The sequence below is a fragment of the Adelges cooleyi genome, unplaced genomic scaffold, assembly GCF_023614345.1.
Source record: "Adelges cooleyi isolate 19-005CV unplaced genomic scaffold, UGA_ACOO_1.1 ACOO_flye_CR_arks_rails_tigmint_CR_PRNA_651, whole genome shotgun sequence".
Lineage (NCBI taxonomy): Eukaryota > Metazoa > Arthropoda > Insecta > Hemiptera > Adelgidae > Adelges > Adelges cooleyi.
In genome coordinates, this window is record NW_026096352.1 from 12,966,521 (window position 1) to 12,986,935 (window position 20,415).

The 20,415-nt window shown below is 31.2% G+C and overlaps 3 protein-coding genes across 10 annotated transcripts; 1 reads left to right on the plus strand and 2 right to left on the minus strand.

The window, feature by feature from the left end:
* Window positions 1-2,426: 2,426 nt before the first annotated feature.
* On the minus strand, window positions 2,427-5,961 carry LOC126844523 (uncharacterized). Its single transcript, XM_050582788.1, has 2 exons — window positions 5,011-5,961; window positions 2,427-2,936 (listed from the first exon to the last, which is right to left on the minus strand). The coding sequence occupies exons 1-2, from the start codon at window positions 5,819-5,821 to the stop codon at window positions 2,932-2,934; spliced, it is 816 nt and encodes a 271-aa protein (XP_050438745.1). The 5' UTR covers window positions 5,822-5,961; the 3' UTR covers window positions 2,427-2,931.
* On the plus strand, window positions 2,700-13,366 carry LOC126844522 (molybdenum cofactor biosynthesis protein 1). 8 transcript variants are annotated; one of them, XM_050582779.1, is made up of 12 exons: window positions 2,700-2,807; window positions 2,879-2,963; window positions 4,172-4,231; window positions 4,992-5,974; window positions 7,298-7,425; window positions 7,710-7,800; window positions 8,079-8,246; window positions 9,159-9,394; window positions 10,524-10,751; window positions 10,844-10,989; window positions 11,047-11,132; window positions 12,129-13,366. In XM_050582779.1, the coding sequence occupies exons 4-12, from the start codon at window positions 5,941-5,943 to the stop codon at window positions 12,707-12,709; spliced, it is 1,698 nt and encodes a 565-aa protein (XP_050438736.1). In that variant the 5' UTR covers window positions 2,700-2,807; window positions 2,879-2,963; window positions 4,172-4,231; window positions 4,992-5,940; the 3' UTR covers window positions 12,710-13,366. The 8 variants fall into 8 exon arrangements, with proteins under 8 accessions (XP_050438736.1, XP_050438737.1, XP_050438738.1 ...); XM_050582780.1 differs by having other exon boundaries at window positions 2,756-2,823; XM_050582786.1 differs by adding an exon at window positions 11,330-11,385 and having other exon boundaries at window positions 2,769-2,963; window positions 12,129-12,252.
* A 4,852-nt stretch (window positions 13,367-18,218) lies between these two features.
* Window positions 18,219-19,944, minus strand: LOC126844647 (grpE protein homolog 1, mitochondrial-like). Its single transcript, XM_050582983.1, has 6 exons — window positions 19,845-19,944; window positions 19,558-19,702; window positions 19,172-19,285; window positions 18,997-19,116; window positions 18,405-18,488; window positions 18,219-18,335 (listed from the first exon to the last, which is right to left on the minus strand). The coding sequence occupies exons 1-6, from the start codon at window positions 19,913-19,915 to the stop codon at window positions 18,219-18,221; spliced, it is 651 nt and encodes a 216-aa protein (XP_050438940.1). The 5' UTR covers window positions 19,916-19,944.
* Between the last annotated feature and the right edge of the window lie 471 nt (window positions 19,945-20,415).

Genomic DNA, 20,415 nt, shown 5'->3' on the forward strand with positions numbered 1-20,415 from the left:
TATTTTAATAAAAATGTTTATTATATTTTATGATCAAAACTAGTTTTGGTGTTCTTGTTAAAAAATATTACTTTATAGGGTTATTTTTTTAAAATTTAAATGACAACTTGCGTATTAATTTACCTATTAGCTTAGGAGAGTAGAGAAGTTACAAAAAAAGAATGACTGGTCGAGATTTAGTTTTGAATAATTACTAATTATCGGCAACTTAATTATTAATGTTAAATAATAAAAAAAATTGATTCAAGACCTATTTTTAAACTTCTAACAATGTACGACTTTTTAAAAAATATGACTAATAATTGTTTTTTATGAGAAACATATTTAAATAATTCAGCACCGTTTAAACTTAGTTCAGTCCAAAACAATTACAGTAAGAAATGATCAAAGACCAAAGTACAGTTAGTTTACATAAACTTGCATTTAAGCGCTTTCTTGAATGTTACTTTATAGGAATTTTTCTCCTCTAATAACTTTTACTTTAGTGTTCTTTTTTACTTTGTTAGTTATATTATAGTAAGCTGTCTTCATACAACTTACATAATTGCGATGGCATCTATTCTCATGGTAGGTAATGACTGAGTTGTCTTATTGCATTTAAATTGTATTTGTAGTACTCACTTAGATGGTCTTTTACAGATGGATCCATCACGTTTACCTAACCTCTCGCAAACTTTTTAAGGTATAGTATTTTGATTTCAAGAGCATTTTCTTTGAGATAGTAATACAATCACATTCAACAAAACACTTCGTTGCGAATTTGTTGATTACTGAATAACCCACTTTGGTAATTTCTTTCTATGCGGGTTTATACTATGCTGATTCAGACTGTGCTGGGTTTTTTATTTGGTTATCGTACATTTCTTTCATTATTATTACTATCATTAAAGTTGTACAAATTAACAAATAATAGTACACAGTCGTACAAGCTAAGTTTAAATAAAAATAAAAGTACATTAATTATGATTTATGAATTATAAAAGTTAGGTACTTAGTATGTTGCATTACCTTATGCAATAGAATTAATTTATTCGAGCTACACTATATTATGTTTATAAAATAAAATGTTAAACTGTTGTTTTGCACTTGATGTATGCAAAGTTTGAGTTATGAAATACTAATTAACACAAGTCGCAACCTCATTACTCAAACAAACACATATTATTCATTATTTTTATTATTGTTAGTGTTATCTAATGCTTACTCGGTGTTGGTAATATATTTAAGTATTAGTTTGAAAATGATAATATTCGCATATTTAATGGCAAGAATTTGTAAATTTCAAACAAAACAAAATAAGCGTTCGGTTCGTACATTGGTCCAGAGATCATGTGCGTTTTTTTAATGTGCTGCCCGGTAGGTATATTGATTTACTCTCGAAGGTCTACTAAATAATTGATAAAGAAATTGCGCCTATTCCCGTGAAAGCCCAGTACCAAATGAACAACAACAATAAAATTGTGTGAACAGACACAAATAAACACAATTCCATAAATGACCATCATTGTAAAACCGTACCTTCTTATTATCGAAGCTGGAATATTTTCAAAAATTTAATTTTTTCTTAATTGTTGTGTAAGGGCCTTCAAAACCAGTCGAGTTATTTGTTTTTGATATTAATTTCAGATTTGATATTAGTTTTCATTTTGATCTTTAATTGTGGGGTTAGAGGCCCTCCCTCAATTTGTATATTACCTATATTACATTTAAAAAAAGATTTACAAAAGAAGAATACAATTTTTAAAATTGTACATATTAAATGTAGTATTTCGGTTTATAATAGGTATTGTATATTAAATTTAGTTAGTACCATTTTCAAAATCCATATTTTAGTCGTTTTTTATAACAAAACAAATTAGTCAACAGACTTTTTTTTTTTATACATGTTGCGTCTCAAATATTGATTAGACCTACACTTAGTCTAATTTTTAACTCATACATTTTAAAACTGCACCTAAAAAAATAAAAACCGATCAAACCCCACGTTTTAACCAAAATTCGTTTGAAGCGATGAACCATGCACGGTAAATTTTCGATTAATCCTATAACTTTTCCGGCTTTGGAAATACACATGGTAGTTAAGTTTAATTAAACTGGTCTTTGACAAATCACATAATTATGGTATTTATGTTTATTATATTTATTGCACTTCTATTTTAACAACGCATGATAATTTATATATTAATATAGTTATATAATTACAATAATAAAACATGCACTATTTCGTTCAACGACCTTTAAACGATGATACAATTCGTTTTTATATTATTATGGGTTTTATTTCGAATTCCGAACAAAAGCCATGACCCTACGTCTAGAAAAATTACATAAAATATTGAAAAAAAGAAGTGCGAAGTTAAGCAGAAATCTTCTTGAATAATATAATATAGAAATATTTATTATTTTACGGAATAATAATACAGGATGTCCCACGATGACTTGTCAAATAAAATAACTTTTGTTCAACTGAATATAATATTCAAGATTTAAAAAAAATAATTAAAGCAACCAAAATAATAAAAAATTATTTAAAAAAAAGTAAAACAGTTTTGAGCAATCTTGTAAATATTCACTAACACAAAAGTTATTTCATTTGCCATTTCTTTGTGGGACACCCTGTGGAAGTACGAACATATTTTAATGTTATCATTTGTTAGTAATAAACAAATCGCGTAATAAGAAAAAAACAAATGTTGCGCATAGTTTCATACATATAAAAATTACTGGCTATTACAGAAACATAATAAATAATCAATATCATACACACACATTCGATAATATTAAAGCATTGTGTATTAATCTTGCAGGTACACGAGTTTACAAGTTAGTTTAATAGTTTTCAATAATATTATTTTATTATAAATCACCATAATTGTAGATTTACCACCAGTGGCAGTTGTCGCTTCTTTTCGATTTGAAATAAACAGTCTTTTACGCTGTGGAAAAAAAAACAAACAGTTCAGGTATGAAAAAAAAACATTTATTCGAGTGTTATTTTAAAAATTATTTTAAACACTACCTAACAAATAATAAAAATAAATTTGAGTCATACTTATAGTATTGATAATAAAATAAATGGGTGAAGGCCCCTATTGTGTATATAGTGTTTATTCTTTGCTAGTTTGGATTAAGTGCGGTTGGGAAATGCGCGCAGATAAAAATAGTATTACACTTCACCTATCCCTCCTGCCCTAAACTTGAAACTTGAAAAATAGTTATCCTAAACTGGTTATCGACCAGTCAAAATGTTTAGTACATTATTATCAATTTAAAAAGTTAATGAAATGTATGCGTTGCCATTTAAGTTTTAAAAGTTGCTATCAAAAAAACCAAGCCGGACGGGGTAAAAACAAAACCATTGTGAGAAATTGAGATCACATTATATAATACAAACATTAAAGAAAAAAACAATTCAATTGTTAATTAAACCCAGTGAGATATTGAGTGGTTCATGATAAGTTGATAACCCTGTATAATACATAAAAACAATTATTGCTTCAGTTTAGTACAATTCTTTGAGAGGGGTGGCTTTACTTTTCTTTGTGATCTCCGCCTATAGGTAAACAAACCCCGAGTATCCACACTACAAGCGGATAAAAGGAACAAGGATATGTCTTATAGCCGAGTAAATGTCAAATTTAAGTATACTCAAATTTCCAATTTCTGATTTTAATTTTTTTAAATAATAAGACCTAAGTGGAGTGTGACACATCGCGTTACGTTTGGAACAAATTTTTAAGATAAACCCCAGCGGTAAGAAATATCTATGTCATAAATAGGGCGGGCGGATGGTTTTTAATAAATACAGAAGGTAAATAGAGTAGAAAAGTGTAGAGTGAGATGTTGGTCTAGTGTCTACTCTTTTTGTGCGGGGTAAAGTGAGGAGGAAGAAGATCTCTAGAACCAAACGGCAATAATGCAAATGATAAAAATATCAACCGTGTTAAAATATATTATAAATAATACTTTTTACGATACATTTTAAATCAGTCTAAATGTGATTTGCTGTCTGTTTTTTTCTTCAGAATTATACAGACAAACATGTCTAAAACCGATATATTTTTTAAGATTTTTGTTGGTAGTCCTTTAGCTGTTAGCATATATTGCATATGATCGTTAAAAAATAATTATTATTAGTATATTATAAATATATATTTTGTGTACTTTTTAGTTAGAAATAGTGTCAGCGGTTCAAAAGGCCACAGAAGTAAAACAGCGTCAGATACGAGATGTTAGTAAATTATTTTTGTTATTAATAGTTTGTAATTTGTATTTTATGTACTTTAAAAAACACCATTACAAAATATAACGAACAAAACTAAACGTTAAAGGCGGAATTGGCAAAAAAAAAACTACGCTCAGACTCCCACCTTTGTAACTAAAAAACAATCAAGCCAATGAATTTATATTAACAACGCAAACCTTACATTACAGGCTGCGAGATTCCTACGCGAGACCGATATTTTAGGGGGCATTCTTCAAGGTTATCCCAATATATCCACTATTTGTATGATATCGTGACTACCTACGATTTTCCGGTAATTACAAGTATGTTGTCGCGACTACCAAATTATACTGTGATTATGGTATCACAATAACATTGTATGACCTTGTAAGACTTATCAACACACAAAAACGTTAAATTTTAATTTTACACTTAAATGTTTTGAACTTTTAAAAATTTTAATTTGTTGAATTATTTGACAATCATTAATAATGATAATCTGGGGTTTACCTTCTATGGTAATAACGCAACTGAGGTCAGTTCTTCCAAAACATAACATACATTTTTATTTTATCAGCGTGACCAACCCCCAAACACCAAAATATAAAATCATATCTATCAGTCTGCCAATTCTATCAAAATAAAAGTAGTCGCGATAACATACAAGTACCAGAAAATTAAATTAAAAAAATAATAGCGAAACATTATCGAAATATTTTGCTTACATAATCATCAAATAAATTATGTTTTTATAACTTGAAAACAGAAAAGTTGAAACAAGTTACCTTTGACGTCCAACACGACAGGCGGCCTCCCGCGGACTTCAGCCGCTGCTTCGCCAGCTTTGACGCCTTCGAAGAACACCCTTTGTAACACTTCTCGCACGTCGTTCATCTGCAGCAGTTCCGCATCACTCTGTTCTCGGGTGACAATCGATTGTTCTGCACATGGCACGTTCATACGAACAGGCTGTCTCCTGCGGTGTACTATCCTGCCTTCGTCCAAATCGTCGTCATATACGTAATGTGGTTGCTTGAGCACGACAAAACCGCCGGACAGTTTTCGTTGTTGAATGAACATGACGGGGGTCTCGGGTTTATCGTACAGGACAGTCTGTCGCTCACGAAACACCACTGGTTTCTCACGGACTACCACTGGTTGTTCCCGGTACACGACAGGCCGTTCTCGGTACACGACCTGTTTGTCTTGCACGGCCACGTCGTCGTTGCCGGACGACGCTAAACGCGACATGGTAGCGGTCGGCCCACACGATCTGGCCGACGACCGTCCCAAAGCGCGATCAATGGCCGACGCGCACCTATGTTCGCGGTCGCTACCAGCCTGTCTGGAGTCCCTATTCTTGATGTCCGCGTTGCCGTCACGGTTTTCTGGTATGTGCTCGTCGTCCCCGTTGGCCGCTTCCGCGATTATAGTTGACGTTTCATTTTCGCTCTTTTCGGCGGTTGTCCTCTCGTTGGCCGGCGCTCTTCGATCGTTGTTGTTGTTGGCCGGTGCACCATCGCAGACGACGGCGGTGATGACCGCCACCAACAGCACCAGCAACACCGTTCCGTGACACTTTCCTGTTGACATCATCGTTCGACAGCGGGTGGACTTGAGGGACTCGTTGCACTAGTTGGTCTGCACTGTCCGATGTGACCCAGAAGACATTCGATTACTGTGAATGATGATGACATCATACGATGTCGCAATAGATGGTACGCCGTCCTGGGAAACCGGCTGTAAACGGTGTGCTAGTTTTTAACAAATTGTATTAAATAGATAGATAATATTCTCGGTAGTTCGCTTGGTCAGATTTGAAAAAAAAAAAATCAAAACCAGATTATAAAATATAGCAATCGGCTTTATATGTAATGCTAGTTTATAAACACCAACTCGTGTAGACTGTAGTAGAAAAAAAAATAAACTATAATATTTGGTTCGGGTAAACTGCCAACGCGAGGAATTGTCTACAGAACAGTCGGTGCGGTTTTAAATATTATTGTTATATTATATTATTTCACACGACTGCTGGTAAAAACAACACAATCATGTTAGACTGGACAAGACCATAACAACATCAAGTGACGCTTAACTTGCAAAACCCTGGTCCAGTTTTTTTTAGAACAATACATTCCATAGCGTTCTGGACGATTGAAATATTACAATAAATATAATATACAATTTTTTCGTTTTATAGAACACTATCTAGTATCTAGTATAAATATCTTGGGCAATTAGGGCTGTAGATTAGGTTGTTAAATAATATATATAATGTGTACGTGTTGTGTTGTGAACGGATTTAAACTAAAAGAAAAGGATCTTTAGCTCCTACGACAGACAAAAGGTTGTAATTTTATTTGTAATAGACTAGTAAAACTGAATTTTCAGGATATATTGTACCCTTAGAGTGTGTCCTAAGTTCGTTCGGTCAAGGTGTGTGTATATTATGTTGTAATAAATCTTTATATACGACAGTACTGAGTACATTGTAATCGCATTGTTTCATACAGAAAATGGTCGAGAAAGAACTGCAAATAAACGTGACAATTTTAATTTTATATTATTGCTTAAAAATGCATATTTATATATATATACCTAAGACGTTAACATGTAATACTTCAAAACACAAGTTAATATTTATATTTTAATTTATAATAATTAAACGGCTGTTTAATGGTTTCAAAGCATTTGACTTGTTCTGAATATTTTTTAAGAAGTTATAGCGTGACGAATAGTTTATCAGCCATACTCGAGATAAAGAAAATCAAATCTGTTCAAATAACGACACAGCACAATATTTATCACTTATTATACATGTATTATGTTTATTATGCAATCGTCCATGTTTTCAAAATTATTTTAATTAGAAACCGCACCATTCTGTCACCACGACGATAAGCATGTTCGGATCATATTACTTATATGTCCGCCGCATGTGTCAGACCATATCTACTTTACTTTCGCTTAAGTCGACCCCCAGTGATGTAGTCCTGTGAGACAGCTCACCCCGTACTGTTCGAAACACTGTTATGTAATAATATTTAACAATACAATCTTGTCGATATTTAGTATATTCTTTAGTGCTGTTGAAGAATCGCCGAGTTTACCTGTTTCTATTAAATAACACTGTGATGATGTTTCGCTTGTTATTCGAAAAACAATGGCCGCTTAACGCCAAGTCCATGTCTACTACTAAGGTGAGTAAATCGTTTAGTTTTAAAATGGAATTATTTCAATGTTTTTATTTAATTGTGTCTCTCATGTGCCTATGAATTTGTTTTATAATTACAGAGAAAATAATATCTATTGTATTTTTATAAATGTTATATCAAAGAAACTGGTTATGTATTGTGATTCGAACTGGAAGAATTGTCTCAATGCTATTTTACATAAAATACAATTCTAGACCAACTATGTTGGATAATAATACGATTGATAATAATACGGTTGATAATAATACAAGAAAAATGTATTTTTTTAGAGTTCTCATTTAATGAATGTACTGACGGACTCGTTTGGAAGGAAGCACAACTATCTTCGAGTATCTCTGACCGAACGTTGTAATTTAAGATGTGAGTAAACTCTTAATGATTTTCATTTTAGTATTCTACTGCTAGAGAATATTGATACTATAAATTATATTTTATGTGAGATTACGTTTTGGAAATTTTAACTTATTTCAAAGCTTGGAAGCTTTTTATGCTTCGTTTTGGTCATTATAAAATGTACACATGCAATAATATAAGCATTTGAGTGGAAAAAATAAGCTAAACATAAAAATAAATAAAAAAAGCCAGCTAGGTTATAAGATTAGTTGAAAATGTTATTGATTATAATATGTCTGTAACAGGCGAATACTGCATGCCGGCAGATGGAATAAAGCTGTCAAACAGAGACAATTTACTCACTACTGAGGAAACGGTACGGTTAGTGGGTATTTTTGTTAAAAATGGAGTCGATAAAGTCCGAATTACTGGTGGAGAGCCGACCGTGAGGAAAGACATAGTCCACATCGTCGGTAAGAATATTGTCATAAAGTCGTTATGACAATTATGGCGGGTCCAACGAGTCCGATTTAATTTTATTTCAATTTGCAGTCAATATAGTTTTAAAACTTTATTTTTTTTTTTATTATTTTATGCAAAATTGAAAGTTGTCTTTGTAAGAAAATGGTCAACATATTATGTTTTGAATAATTTAGTAGTATACATGCGAGGGAAGATACGTTAGATACTATTTTTATATCGTGCAATATTTATTGTTATTTAAAACTGGTTACCTGCAGGGTCCAGCCTCGACACTGTGCTAATATATTTAATTACTATTATTTCTATGTACATATATAATATAATATGTACATACAAAAAATATAATTATGAAATAGAATAATAAAAAAACAGGTATCAATACATTTAAGAGCACAGTTTGATTTACTCGCCTTTAATCCCCTGCTATCTTTTCCAAAATATTAAAATGTCAAATACTAATTCTCATAAAATAATAAAACCCATAGGATTTATAATAACCTTTGGACTTGAACACGCTCAGCATTAATTCGAGGAAACAGTTTTCATGCAAAGGGAAAACGACCATTTTAATTTCTAAAAAATTAATATTTTGGGAATTTTAATTAAATATTCGTATTCTTTTAAACGCGAATGAGTGAATTGAATAAATAAATGAGTGAATTTACTATTACTATACTAACTATAATATTTTATATAAAAAAAATACCTGTCAAAAGCAACACACCTATCCAGATCCTATTCCTACCAGACCCCCGCAATGTTTATTCAAAGACTAAAATTACATCATAAGACATATACATACAAAAATAAGTGACAGCATAGTAGCTGTTATTTTCAACGTAATAATTATTTGTGTATTTTTATCTTCCATATATTATTATAATATTATGTTTGTATACAAGCAGAATCTCTCAAGTGTTTCAAGAGTTTGCGGACGATCGCCATGACCACTAACGGGTTGACCCTGACGAAAACCTTGGTGCACTTACAGCGGGCTGGCTTAAATGCTCTGAACGTAAGTATGGACACTCTGCAACCGGCCAAATACGAAAAGATCACCAGACGCGATGGTCGGCTACTCAAACGGGTGTTGGCCGGAATCGATTTGGCCTTGCAGCTCGGTTTCAGCCCGGTCAAGGTGCGTATACACGTCCACAATATATTATTTAGCATAACAATTGTTAATACCGGTAATGGTGTGTATGTTTACAATAGGGTGGTTCTTATTTTAACTTGTTTTGTATTCTTTGTACCTGGCATCAACCACCTGTTATGTAACAGAAATATTAAAATCAACGATTAAAATTAAAATTTTGTTTGTATATAACTCTATCGGAACCTATATAAAAGATTTAGAAGTATTTCGCCGTTCTCGTGATTTAAACATAAAAATAACGAGGTACACGCTTTAACATGAATAATATAAAAAATCTATTTTTATAATAAATTCTACTATTTTAAATAGAAATAAAAATTAAATAATTCTAACTTAACATTTTTAATTACCTCAAAGTACCCAAGAGGAATTATTCAAACAACTTATGCTGAGACTTGACATTTGTCAAGGTTTTCGACATAAATAACTATAAAATACGAAAATAACATTGAAATCCTAAAGGAGGAGGGGGAAACCATACAAAAAATAATAAGTTTAGGACGAATTTATTGGAGCTAAGTATTTTTCTCCAATTAAGAAATACTAGTTAGAATCACATCATGTTTATTTTTATTTAAAATAATAGGATTTATTATAAAAATAGATTTTATTAATACCTTATTTTTTTAATCATGATATCAACAAAATATTCTTTTTGCCCTTTATATAGGTTCTAATAAAATTATATTAAACAGCGTTTTAATTTAAATCGATGATTTTAATATTATTGATAAAAATACTATTAAAGCAGGTTAACACTATGATTAGTGTTTTAGATTTTCTTTTTATTAGATTAATCTAAGACATGGAAAATAAACAGTTAGGCACACATCCTAAATAATTGTAAGCAAGACAAATTCAAACGATCTTGTGAGATAATGTTTGTATCGTTACCTTGTGAGTTATTGATTTTTTTATCAGTTAGATAAATAAGTTAGGCAATTAATTAATAAAAAAAAATCTATATATAGAGTAAAAATATAAGACTCCCCAAAAAAGGAACTGTTTTATAGAAAATTATGAAGAGTTCTTAAGACACAAAGCCAGTATTATAGTCATCAGTCTACATAGGACATGGCTGTAGGCTTAAATATTATTCTTAATTTTTCAGGTCAACTGTGTGTTGATGCGAGATTTCAATGCCAACGAACTTTGTGACTTCGTGGAAGCCACTCGGCACCGTGACGTTCATTTTAGGTTTATCGAGTTTATGCCATTCTCTAAAAACGACTGGGACGAACGACAATTGGTCCCGTACAAAGAAGCCATCCGGGAAATCAGCAAGTCTTATCCAAATTTCGGACCTTGCGATCACGACGACCCTAATTCGACTTCAAAGGTTTCCCCTCTTTCCAATTTACACCTTATTGTGTTATCTAAGTTTTGAATATAATATAGAGGATTGAAAGATCTCTTACATTTTCTTTGCAGATGTACCGGGTGCCGGATTTTGCGGGCAAAGTGGGTTTTATATCTTCGATGACGAGCGACTACTGCGACAGCTGCAACCGTCTAAGACTGATGGCCGACGGCAACCTGAAATCGTGTCTGTTCCAAAACGATGAAATCAATCTCAGGTAAATTGCACGCCTACATTATTGTAGGTTTATTGTTTACAAGTTTGTTGTTTTTAGAGATCCACTCCGCAGAGGAGCGCCGGAAGAGGAACTGCTGAATATCATATCGGATGCAGTAAAAGCTAAAAAACGAAAACACGCTGGTAAACATATTTTTATAAAATACAAAATTTCTTTAAAAATGTCTTTTATCGACAATTCCATCACGAGCCCGATCCGAAAAAGTAGACATATTGTATCAGAATTTTTTATCGACAATCCCTATGTCCGCCAACCTATGAATAAAATCCAAAACAAATAAAATAGTTATTAAAAAAAAAAAATGCAAATATGTTTTTAGGAATGAAAAACCTTCCAAATATGCCCAATCGCCCGATGATTTTGATTGGTGGATAGGTAAGTCCACTTAAACAATACATAGTGTAATGTAACTCAGCATAACATTTATTTTATTATAGAATAACTTAAGAAATACTTTCAGAAACTTTTCTTAACAAATTATAATTGTAATACCGTGTATTTTGTTTTTTGACGCAAGTAGGGTAACATGAGTGTAATCTAAGTCTAGTCTAATAAACTAATTTTTGGCATAATAACTGTATTACAATCGTACAATAATTATATGATAGGCGTCGTCTGTTAGACTATATACAGAAATGCGTTACATAAACAAACGAAGGCGTCGATTAAATTGTCGGATACTCGTCATGAGCGTTGCTATATTGTCTATACTCGACGCCGTCTTATAAAACGATCGCCTAAAATACCATCATTGGCGTAACCACTTAATAGCAATCCAGTTGGGTGGGCTGCTATGTTTTAGTCCCAACTCCTGTTAACAGATTTCATTAGCTGCATAGTATATAAACCATGACCTAAGAAACTTATTTATCAAGTAAATAGAACAAAACCTAGGATAAAAATATTAAGGGGCTAAACGTAGGCTACACAAATACATTTGACATTTTTAATGAACAGAGGTCTCAATGCCCCAATTTTTTTTCATCAAGAGAACAATTTAGATTCAGACTCAACTGTACCCTATTTACAATACTTTTACCCCATAGACAACTCTAGGGCCTGCATATCTTAACCAGGCCATCCTGTGATAATTATTTTTTATTGTTATTTTTTATCAGCAAATGGCTTATCGTCGGTCAACACTCGGACTACTCGGACGAACAACAAGATTAGATCACTACTATCAAGACCAGATGATCCGGGCTGGAACACCGTCATCATTCGTCGATGCCACGAACTCACCCACGTTGACCCCGAGTCCGGCAAGGCTCGCATGGTGGACGTGACCGGTAAGCCGGCCACTCGTCGCACGGCCACGGCCACGGCCTTAGTAAAACTAAACCGGACAGCCGTTGAGTTGATACAAGAAAATACGATGAAAAAAGGGGACGTGCTGGCCGTGGCGCAGCTGGCGGGTATTTGTGCGGCCAAGAAGACATGGGATTTGATACCGCTGTGCCATCAGGTCCGGTTGGACGGAGTATCGGTTGTCGTCCGGTTGGACCGTGAGGAGTCGGCGGTCACCGTGACCGCGACCGCCGTTACCGAAGACCGGACCGGCGTGGAAATGGAAGCACTGACTGCTTGCACAGTGGCTGCCCTAACCGTGTACGACATGTGTAAAGCTGTCAGCAAGCACACGGTGATCGAAAGCGTCCGGTTGGTGTCCAAAACTAAGGAATGTTCGAAGACGTCGTAAAATCGAAAATATTACAATAACAGAAAGTACAACTTAATGATTTTATAATATATGTTAATATGATAATTATGGTTTTTATCCAAAATTACAAATAGTTACTTAAAATGGTCATTAAAATCATATCTGTACCTGAATTCCAATTTCATTCTCTGGAACTTTTAAAAACAAGCCTTACGTAAGGCTGCGTTAAAATGTTTAAAAATGTTCTAAAGTTTGTATTTAGTAACACATTATAAAGCAACATTTTGTCGTACGATATAATCAAACCAGTAAAAACTATTTATTTGTATAATAATATTAAAATAAGGTTAAGCAGCCTACGCGCAACCTGTTTCGACACTCTCGGCGGCCTTAAAGCAACAAGACGTACTTCCTGAGCGCATTGTGGCTTAGGCGATTTCATTGATGGATAAGTGAAAGCAGCCCATCCAAACTTAACTATTTCAAAAATATTTGAACCGATATTAATTTTGAGTAAAAATAATATCAATTCGGATTCAATAGAACAATTTGTAATTGAAACAATTAACAATGCAAATAAAAAATACTGTAATAAGACTAGAGAAAATGTTTTAGTATAAAGGTTGAAACAAACCGTTGCTTGGATTTACCCCGTGACAAAGATAAATCTGACAAATAAAACTTTTAACTTTTACCAAAATAACGTGAAAAATAAAAAATAATTTTATAATTAATCGTTTATTATTTGATTGCTTATCTTTTTTTTTGTTATTAATTATTTATTTAAAATGATTAGTTATTTACTAAGGGGGTAGCATTTATTAAGATTTAAGGCGCATTGTCAATTAAAACCTTTATTTCAATGAAACAACATTAAGCTACAATTTGTAAGATCATATTTTAACACATTAAGTACCTGTTTTGATATTTCATTTTTTTTTCAACCTGTATAACGCATATAGGCTCTATTTTTTGTATAAATACATATGTTTCACCTTCTTACAGTACGTTTCAAAACAATTATTTTTTACAAAAAAAATACTAAAGTTTAGAACAAACATTTGAATTCTTTATAATATTTATTCATGCAGCGGGAGGTGGAGTACGGTAGAGACATAAAGTAAAGCGTGCAGCTAAACATTATATCCTACCTCCCGTCCACGTACTTGAACTTGGCCGACTAACGTTTTTGACTATATCGAAAATACTATCAAAAGTTTGCAATTAAATATTACACAAGAGATGACCAATTTTATAAAAGGTAGGCCAACTTCATGTAGCCCGGTAACTTGCTCCAATCTACTCCGGGCTAGTGCCAATCGGTTCGTCTCGGTTTGCAACTATTTGCAAATCCAACCTCACAATTTGCAGTTTATATAAAAAAAAATTTCTTTCCAGGGCAAAGAAATTAAACTAATTAATAATATAATAATTAAAATACAGAAAAATAAATAAAACGTTGAAAAAAAAAATTATTATGATATGATTGTTATCTCTTAGGTAATTATATTTAAAATGTTTTATAAGCGATTATTTTACACATAATAGTTTGATATTTAACAATCATAATTATTTTGGAATTCAAACAACGGATACTAGTAAATCCTAAGATTTTATTTAAAATGGAAACGTCTTGTAATTAGTTATTTATTAAGGAGCCTAATTTAATTTGAATAAAAATTCATGTGTAAGATAATTTTAAATAAAAATTTTTTTTACACAATATCTTAATTCATTTTTTTTTTACCTAAAAACTAACCGCCGCTAATGACAGTTAAATTTACTAACAAAACGGCAGTATCCAAGATCGGTGTCACATTCTGAAAATTTTAATGCTTACTAAAATGTGTATATTAAAAAATGTTCATCTTTATTTGTGTATAATTTCATAACACAAGTTCTTATATTAATACATTTTTGATAATTAATTCACAAAGTTTATTATTTTCCATTTTTTTTATTTTGATTAAATTTATTTAAAAATATTTGTTTGTTTGTATAATATTTTGTTCTTTGTGTTATTTTTTGTTTTCAATTCATAATTTAACATTGTACTACAATGTTAAAAAAAAATTGTTCAAATTGTTATGGTTTGTGTTACGTTTATATTAGATATAATAATTAATATTATAAATTATAATCTTATAATTAATAAAATGTAATTTTCTGTCTGCCCAACTAGTCTTATTATTATTTCTAAAACTTTTAATTAAAAAAAAAACACATGTTAAATGTTTCTGAAAATTCAAGAAGTTTGAGATAGAAATAAGCGAACGGGAAACAATAAGAAAACATAATAAAAAATAATATCGTAGATTGTTTGTATAATGTATAATAAATTATAATGGTGCTTCATCTACACAAATGGATTAGATATGAATACTAAGGTAGTTTGCTTAATTTAAATTTGATTTATCCAAAAGCCTAGTCGAAAAAACTATATAATGACCTATATAAGTATTAAAAAGTGAAATATGGGGGCAGACGCCTCAACGAAGCACACTATTCTTTTATGTAGCGAAATTGCCTATGCTCTACGCCGTTTTTAAACATACAAAAAAGTGTTCGACGACATTTTGAAAACATTTACAATTTTTTGCTATATAAGTGAAAATATTAAATTATGATATTTTTCTTTACTGTATTAAAATTTTCAACATTTGATATTAAAATAAAAAATTCTTTTTCAAACTCATTTAGCTAAGATAGGTAATTATACTTCAAATCGAATTCATCGGTGCATATTTTTTGGGGTTTTATTGACGATACTGTTATTAGTAGGCTAATAATTCAATGCAAAAAAAAAAATATTAACTTCATATTAATAAGTATATAGGTAATACAATTATTTATAGTTTTAATTGCCGAGCAGAATGAAGATGACACAAATTCTTATATTACTAATTATGATGATGTAAGTTATTATTTAAGTATTTATTAAATTAATTTAATTAAATTATCTCCAAATTGATGTAATTTTATGACCTTTAATTATATCTATCCTATGTTATTAAATTGTTTTGAACCTTAACCCATTATTTCTATTATTTACAGTAGGTCAATGTCTATAATAGTGTAATAACATTTATAACTTTTTATGGTCTTGTTAGACCGATCGTATTCCAGTTCATTTTGATTCAGCAATTTCTAAAATATAGAAAATGAAGGCTGGAAATTATTGATATGTTTATAAACTGAATTATAATTTTTTAATATTCAATTTTTATTTCTGTTTAAACTTGTTGAACCAGTTTTAAAGAAAATGTACGTTGATAACCGTAAAGAAAATTATGTTATAGATTTAACACAAGTTAGTGAAACTTAAATGATAACGTATACATTTAATTAATTATTTAAATCGGGAATAATTTTATGAAAATGTTGTCTGGTCGATTACTCAACTATACTGCACCTCCCATCCTAAATTTTAAAACTCTAATAACTTCAATAGTACTGACTAAAAACTGGTTATTTACTAGACAACTTTTTAGTAAATTATTCTCAATATAAATAACTAACAAAATGTATACATTACCATTTAAATTTCAAAAGTTACCTTTCTAAATCTGGCTTCTGACTGAAAAAAATACATTAACTTGAATCTATTATAGTATGTTAAAAACCAAAAATGTTTTACATAGGTAACATTTTTTCAAAATTTGAGCATATCATAAAAATATCAAGTATAGGGCGAAATTCTGATAGTTCTGTACATGTACGAGTATAATATATATAATTTTACGTTTCATAGAAACGTTTGGAATAACAAAATAAGAGCTAATTAAAGAGCTTTTATTTATAATTATTTCTACTATTTTGATTACTGTGGTCGTTTTTACTAGGGCAATTATTTATTAACGTTATAGTCACATATTGTCCTAGAAGGAGTACACAGAATTATTTGGGATGTTTTGGATGACTAGCAGGAAGTAGCGCAGCTCTGAATAAGCGCCTACGGACTCTAGTCACCGAGGAGAAGCGCAACTTTGAAAACGTGACTCTGTATTTTAAGAAGGACGGCCTTCGATGTGCGAAATCGATCGAGTAGCAAACGTGTGAGCTGTCGGCACTTATGCTGCGGTTGCCACTTCTGCCTCAGGTTCACACTGCTGCTGGGGCCGCTGTGGTTTACATGCTAGTGTCGCTTGCTACTGCTGGTAGACGCTGGCGGTTGATAGTGTAGTTTTCGGCTTCCAACTTCTGATCCAGCTTAAGAAGATACCGGATGGTTGACAGAAGACTGTATCTGATTATGCGATTGCTGTCGGTGAATTTTATGATGTTTTCGTAAAAACCCGCAATCCCATTGGCCAATGTTTGAAGTGTGTTGTTCCGGTAGTTATAGCGAAAATACTATTCGTACGCTAGATAACGTTTATGCCTATGAAATTGTCCGTAATGTAATAGTTGTGTTTCACCGTTACATATTACATTTAATTTGATTGTTTGGAGTTCCCTCAAGGCTCAACAAGAATATGTTTAATTAGGATGGATACGATTAGGGTTTATCGTCTGTCTATGATATTTTACAATATTGTCTATAACAATCCCCATTGTATTAAAAATACAACGAAAATATTTTCAAAAACCTGTGCATTGATAATTCACACACAAGATAGCAACCTAGATATTGACTGCGGTCAAAGTGTAATTTTTGTTTAGGCCCGGGCCTACCTACTGGCTACGCCCCTGATTATGAGCAATAATCATGATCATGAAATTACTCTCCTTTTTAAAAAAACAAACAACAGTTTTAACAATTTGATCTTCAGGAATACTATGGCCAATTGTTACATTGGTGTTGCTTTTTTATATTATATTTAGTTTAAGATAATTTTTTTTTAGCTTCGATGTAAAGGTGAAAAAGTATTGATTTTACAATGATGTGTTTCCCCTGTTATTTTTTGTACACAAAAATGTAATTACACAGTTATTTAATGTCTTTTAAAATAATTCATATTCAATTGCTTTTACGACCTCCAGTTTCGCATCGAAGCGTGTATTTGAAAGTGATAAATGTATCAGTTATAATAGTTTCCAAAAAAACCTCACAAACTCTATTAATCTGGTTTTTTTTTAATATCCATTTTTGTAAACACACTTCATTATGCCCATTCCTTTGAGCACTTAATTATAATGTTCTTTTATTAATAATATCTACCGCCCTCTTCAAATAAGCAGACCTTGCAAGTTGCAGGTAGACATTTGTTTTGCAGTGTTGTGGCAACCAAACCCGATATTTTTAGTACAGAATTTGACGTCCGATACCATATGTCACGTACAACGACCAATAGTAGAAATAATAATACGCTTTGTGTGTTATAATAAAATTGCATCTAGACATATTATTTAATACAAGTTTCATAAAAAAAACATAATACATAATAATATGATATATATATATATATATATATATATTTAAACATCTTTTTTTTGTTCTGTGATATTTTAAAAATTGAATAGACAAATAACAAGAAATGAGAAAACAAGGTTCTATTTACATTAAATTGTCTTACTACTACAATTGTGTTTTACTCGTTTCCGAGTTTTATTGGTTGGCATCTTTGCTAATACCTACAGCAGCTGCTCTGATGACACGATTGTGTAACTTGTATCCAATTTGTAACACTACAACAACTAACCCTCCTTTTTTACCTTCAACTACCTAAGAAATTATAATTTTGAAAAATAAATACATGTTTTATTAATTTATTGTATTGTTAAAAATGATTACTTGTTCAAATAGAGCTTTATGTTCATTAGGATAAAATTCTTCATTTAATGGATTAACTGATACTAGTCCATGTCTTTGAAAAATCTGAAAAAACCAAATACCAATCATAATATATTCTAGAACATTGTACTATCTGAACTATAATATTATCAAATAAAAACTGATGCTTGACTATGTATGTCGACTATTTTTCAACTTTCTTGGATGCTCATCTTTTAAAATCTTAAATAGGGTGTATTTAAGGTAACTCGATTAACGCAAATAACTAACCAGGCTACATATTTGCCTAAGTTAAAAAGACTCGTCTTTGAACAACTGTTTTTATATAGAAATATTGTGAACAAATACAGTTGTTGTTAATTTAATTTTGGAAGTTCAATAGAGGAAAGTTCTTGCAAAAAATAGCCATAAATTATATTATTCTATATTTGTACTAGAATCTAATGATCAAACGCAGTAGCTCTAGCGCACCCAGTTAAAACGCCTATCAAATGCTCCACATTTTGTTCACTAACATTTTTAAGAGTGGTTGTAATAAATTAAAAGAGAGGAAGAAGTAATTAACTTGTATGAACACCAAAAATATACTAACCGTTTGTAGCTGGGATTCTGTTGATACTAGGCCTTCGTACAAATGTTTTAAATGTGGATTTCTATCGGAGACTTCTTCTTTTGGTACTAGTTCAATAGCTTTCCCCAAACTATCAGCAACCTACACAATTTTTATTGATAAAAATATGAATATAGGCACACATTTTATACCTTACATCAAGTAGATCTTTACAAAATCCTTGAATAGCGTAGATCTTGGCATCTGCTATTTGTTTTACACCTTGCTTACGTGTATTTTCCATTTCAGCTAATGATCTTATGAATTTGTCCTGAGTAAAAATTAATAGTGTACATTTAAATTACAATACTGTCTTAAACTATTGTGATGGGTATTGTTAGACTAGGTATCAAATTATTCAAAATTAGAAAATCATTATCTATTACAATGATTAAAATTATTATATTTATACTCAAATATTTAATTTTCAAAATATTTGTTCATAATATTAATTTTGTTAAACTAAATTTAAGTAAATAAGTACTTAATTTGTACCCTAAATGTTTATCTTGATTTTAAAATAAACAAAAGAATATTACAAACCTTAAGAACTTGATTTTCTTCTAATAACTGTTCATTTTGTTTAACTATATCTTCAACAGATTTTTCATCGCTTTTCTTTGTATAATTATTAGTATCGTCTGATACTTTGCAACGAACTATGTTATGACCTAACACTGAAGTTACCCTAAATAAATTTAAAAAATTGCAAAAAAAAGATTTAAGGTATGTAGCTTAAACAACAAATTATAATAATGTTGAAAAATACTCAAATTACCAAGCTTACAAAAAAATAATCCGAACATAAGACTATATTCTTAATATCTCACCTGATTTCTGATGCCAAAACATTACTATATAATGATTTACCGACTTTAAAAGACTTCATAAAAAAAGTCATTGTGAAATATTCTTATGAGCAAGTACCGTTAGTCCGTAGTCGCAAAAATCTGATGAATATATAACTCGTACTCCGTGCTGTAGCCGGGCAGCCGTGTGGTTTTGGCTTCAGTTTCACAATTTAATGTGAGATTAATTGAATGTTATCTATAGCAATAACCCGGTAGGTCATGGTTACTTAAACATACCGTGATTACAACGGCCAATCACAAGACGATATAAGATGCTGTGCTGTGTCGTGTAAAATACTTTTCTCTGATTGGCTGAACCACGCGGTTCCATTAAGGTTACAATATGGTACATCGTCGTTGCCGCAAAAAAATCTCCTATGTGCCAATTTTACGATTTTGAGGTTTTGGTATTCTTGGATACAGAAAAAAATAAACTAGGTATCATATTATGATGAAATCTCCAACGTCCTATCGCCATTGTAGATTATATTAAAAATAATACCTGTTATGTATTACCTACTATAAATCATTTTAGACGTTTTAGTGTCAC

What these genes read in the sequence shown, in the direction of transcription:
- LOC126844523 (XM_050582788.1), bottom strand. Translation starts at nt 5,821, where the DNA reads ATGATGTCAACAGGAAAGTGTCACGGAACGGTGTTGCTGGTGCTGTTG.
- LOC126844522 (XM_050582779.1), top strand. Translation starts at nt 5,941, where the DNA reads ATGGTACGCCGTCCTGGGAAACCGGCTGTAAACG. An exon ending in TGGGAAACCGGCTGTAAACG is followed by an intron (nt 5,975 to 7,297) that starts GTGTGCTAGTTT and finishes GTCGATATTTAG; the next exon opens with TATATTCTTTAGTGCTGTTG. An exon ending in CGAACGTTGTAATTTAAGAT is followed by an intron (nt 7,801 to 8,078) that starts GTGAGTAAACTC and finishes TGTCTGTAACAG; the next exon opens with GCGAATACTGCATGCCGGCA.
- LOC126844647 (XM_050582983.1), bottom strand. Translation starts at nt 19,915, where the DNA reads ATGACTTTTTTTATGAAGTCTTTTAAAGTCGGTAAATCATTATATAGT. An exon ending in GTTTTGGCATCAGAAATCAG is followed by an intron (nt 19,703 to 19,844) that starts GTGAGATATTAA and finishes AAATTTATTTAG; the next exon opens with GGTAACTTCAGTGTTAGGTC. An exon ending in CAGAATCCCAGCTACAAACG is followed by an intron (nt 18,489 to 18,996) that starts GTTAGTATATTT and finishes TGGTTTTTTCAG; the next exon opens with ATTTTTCAAAGACATGGACT.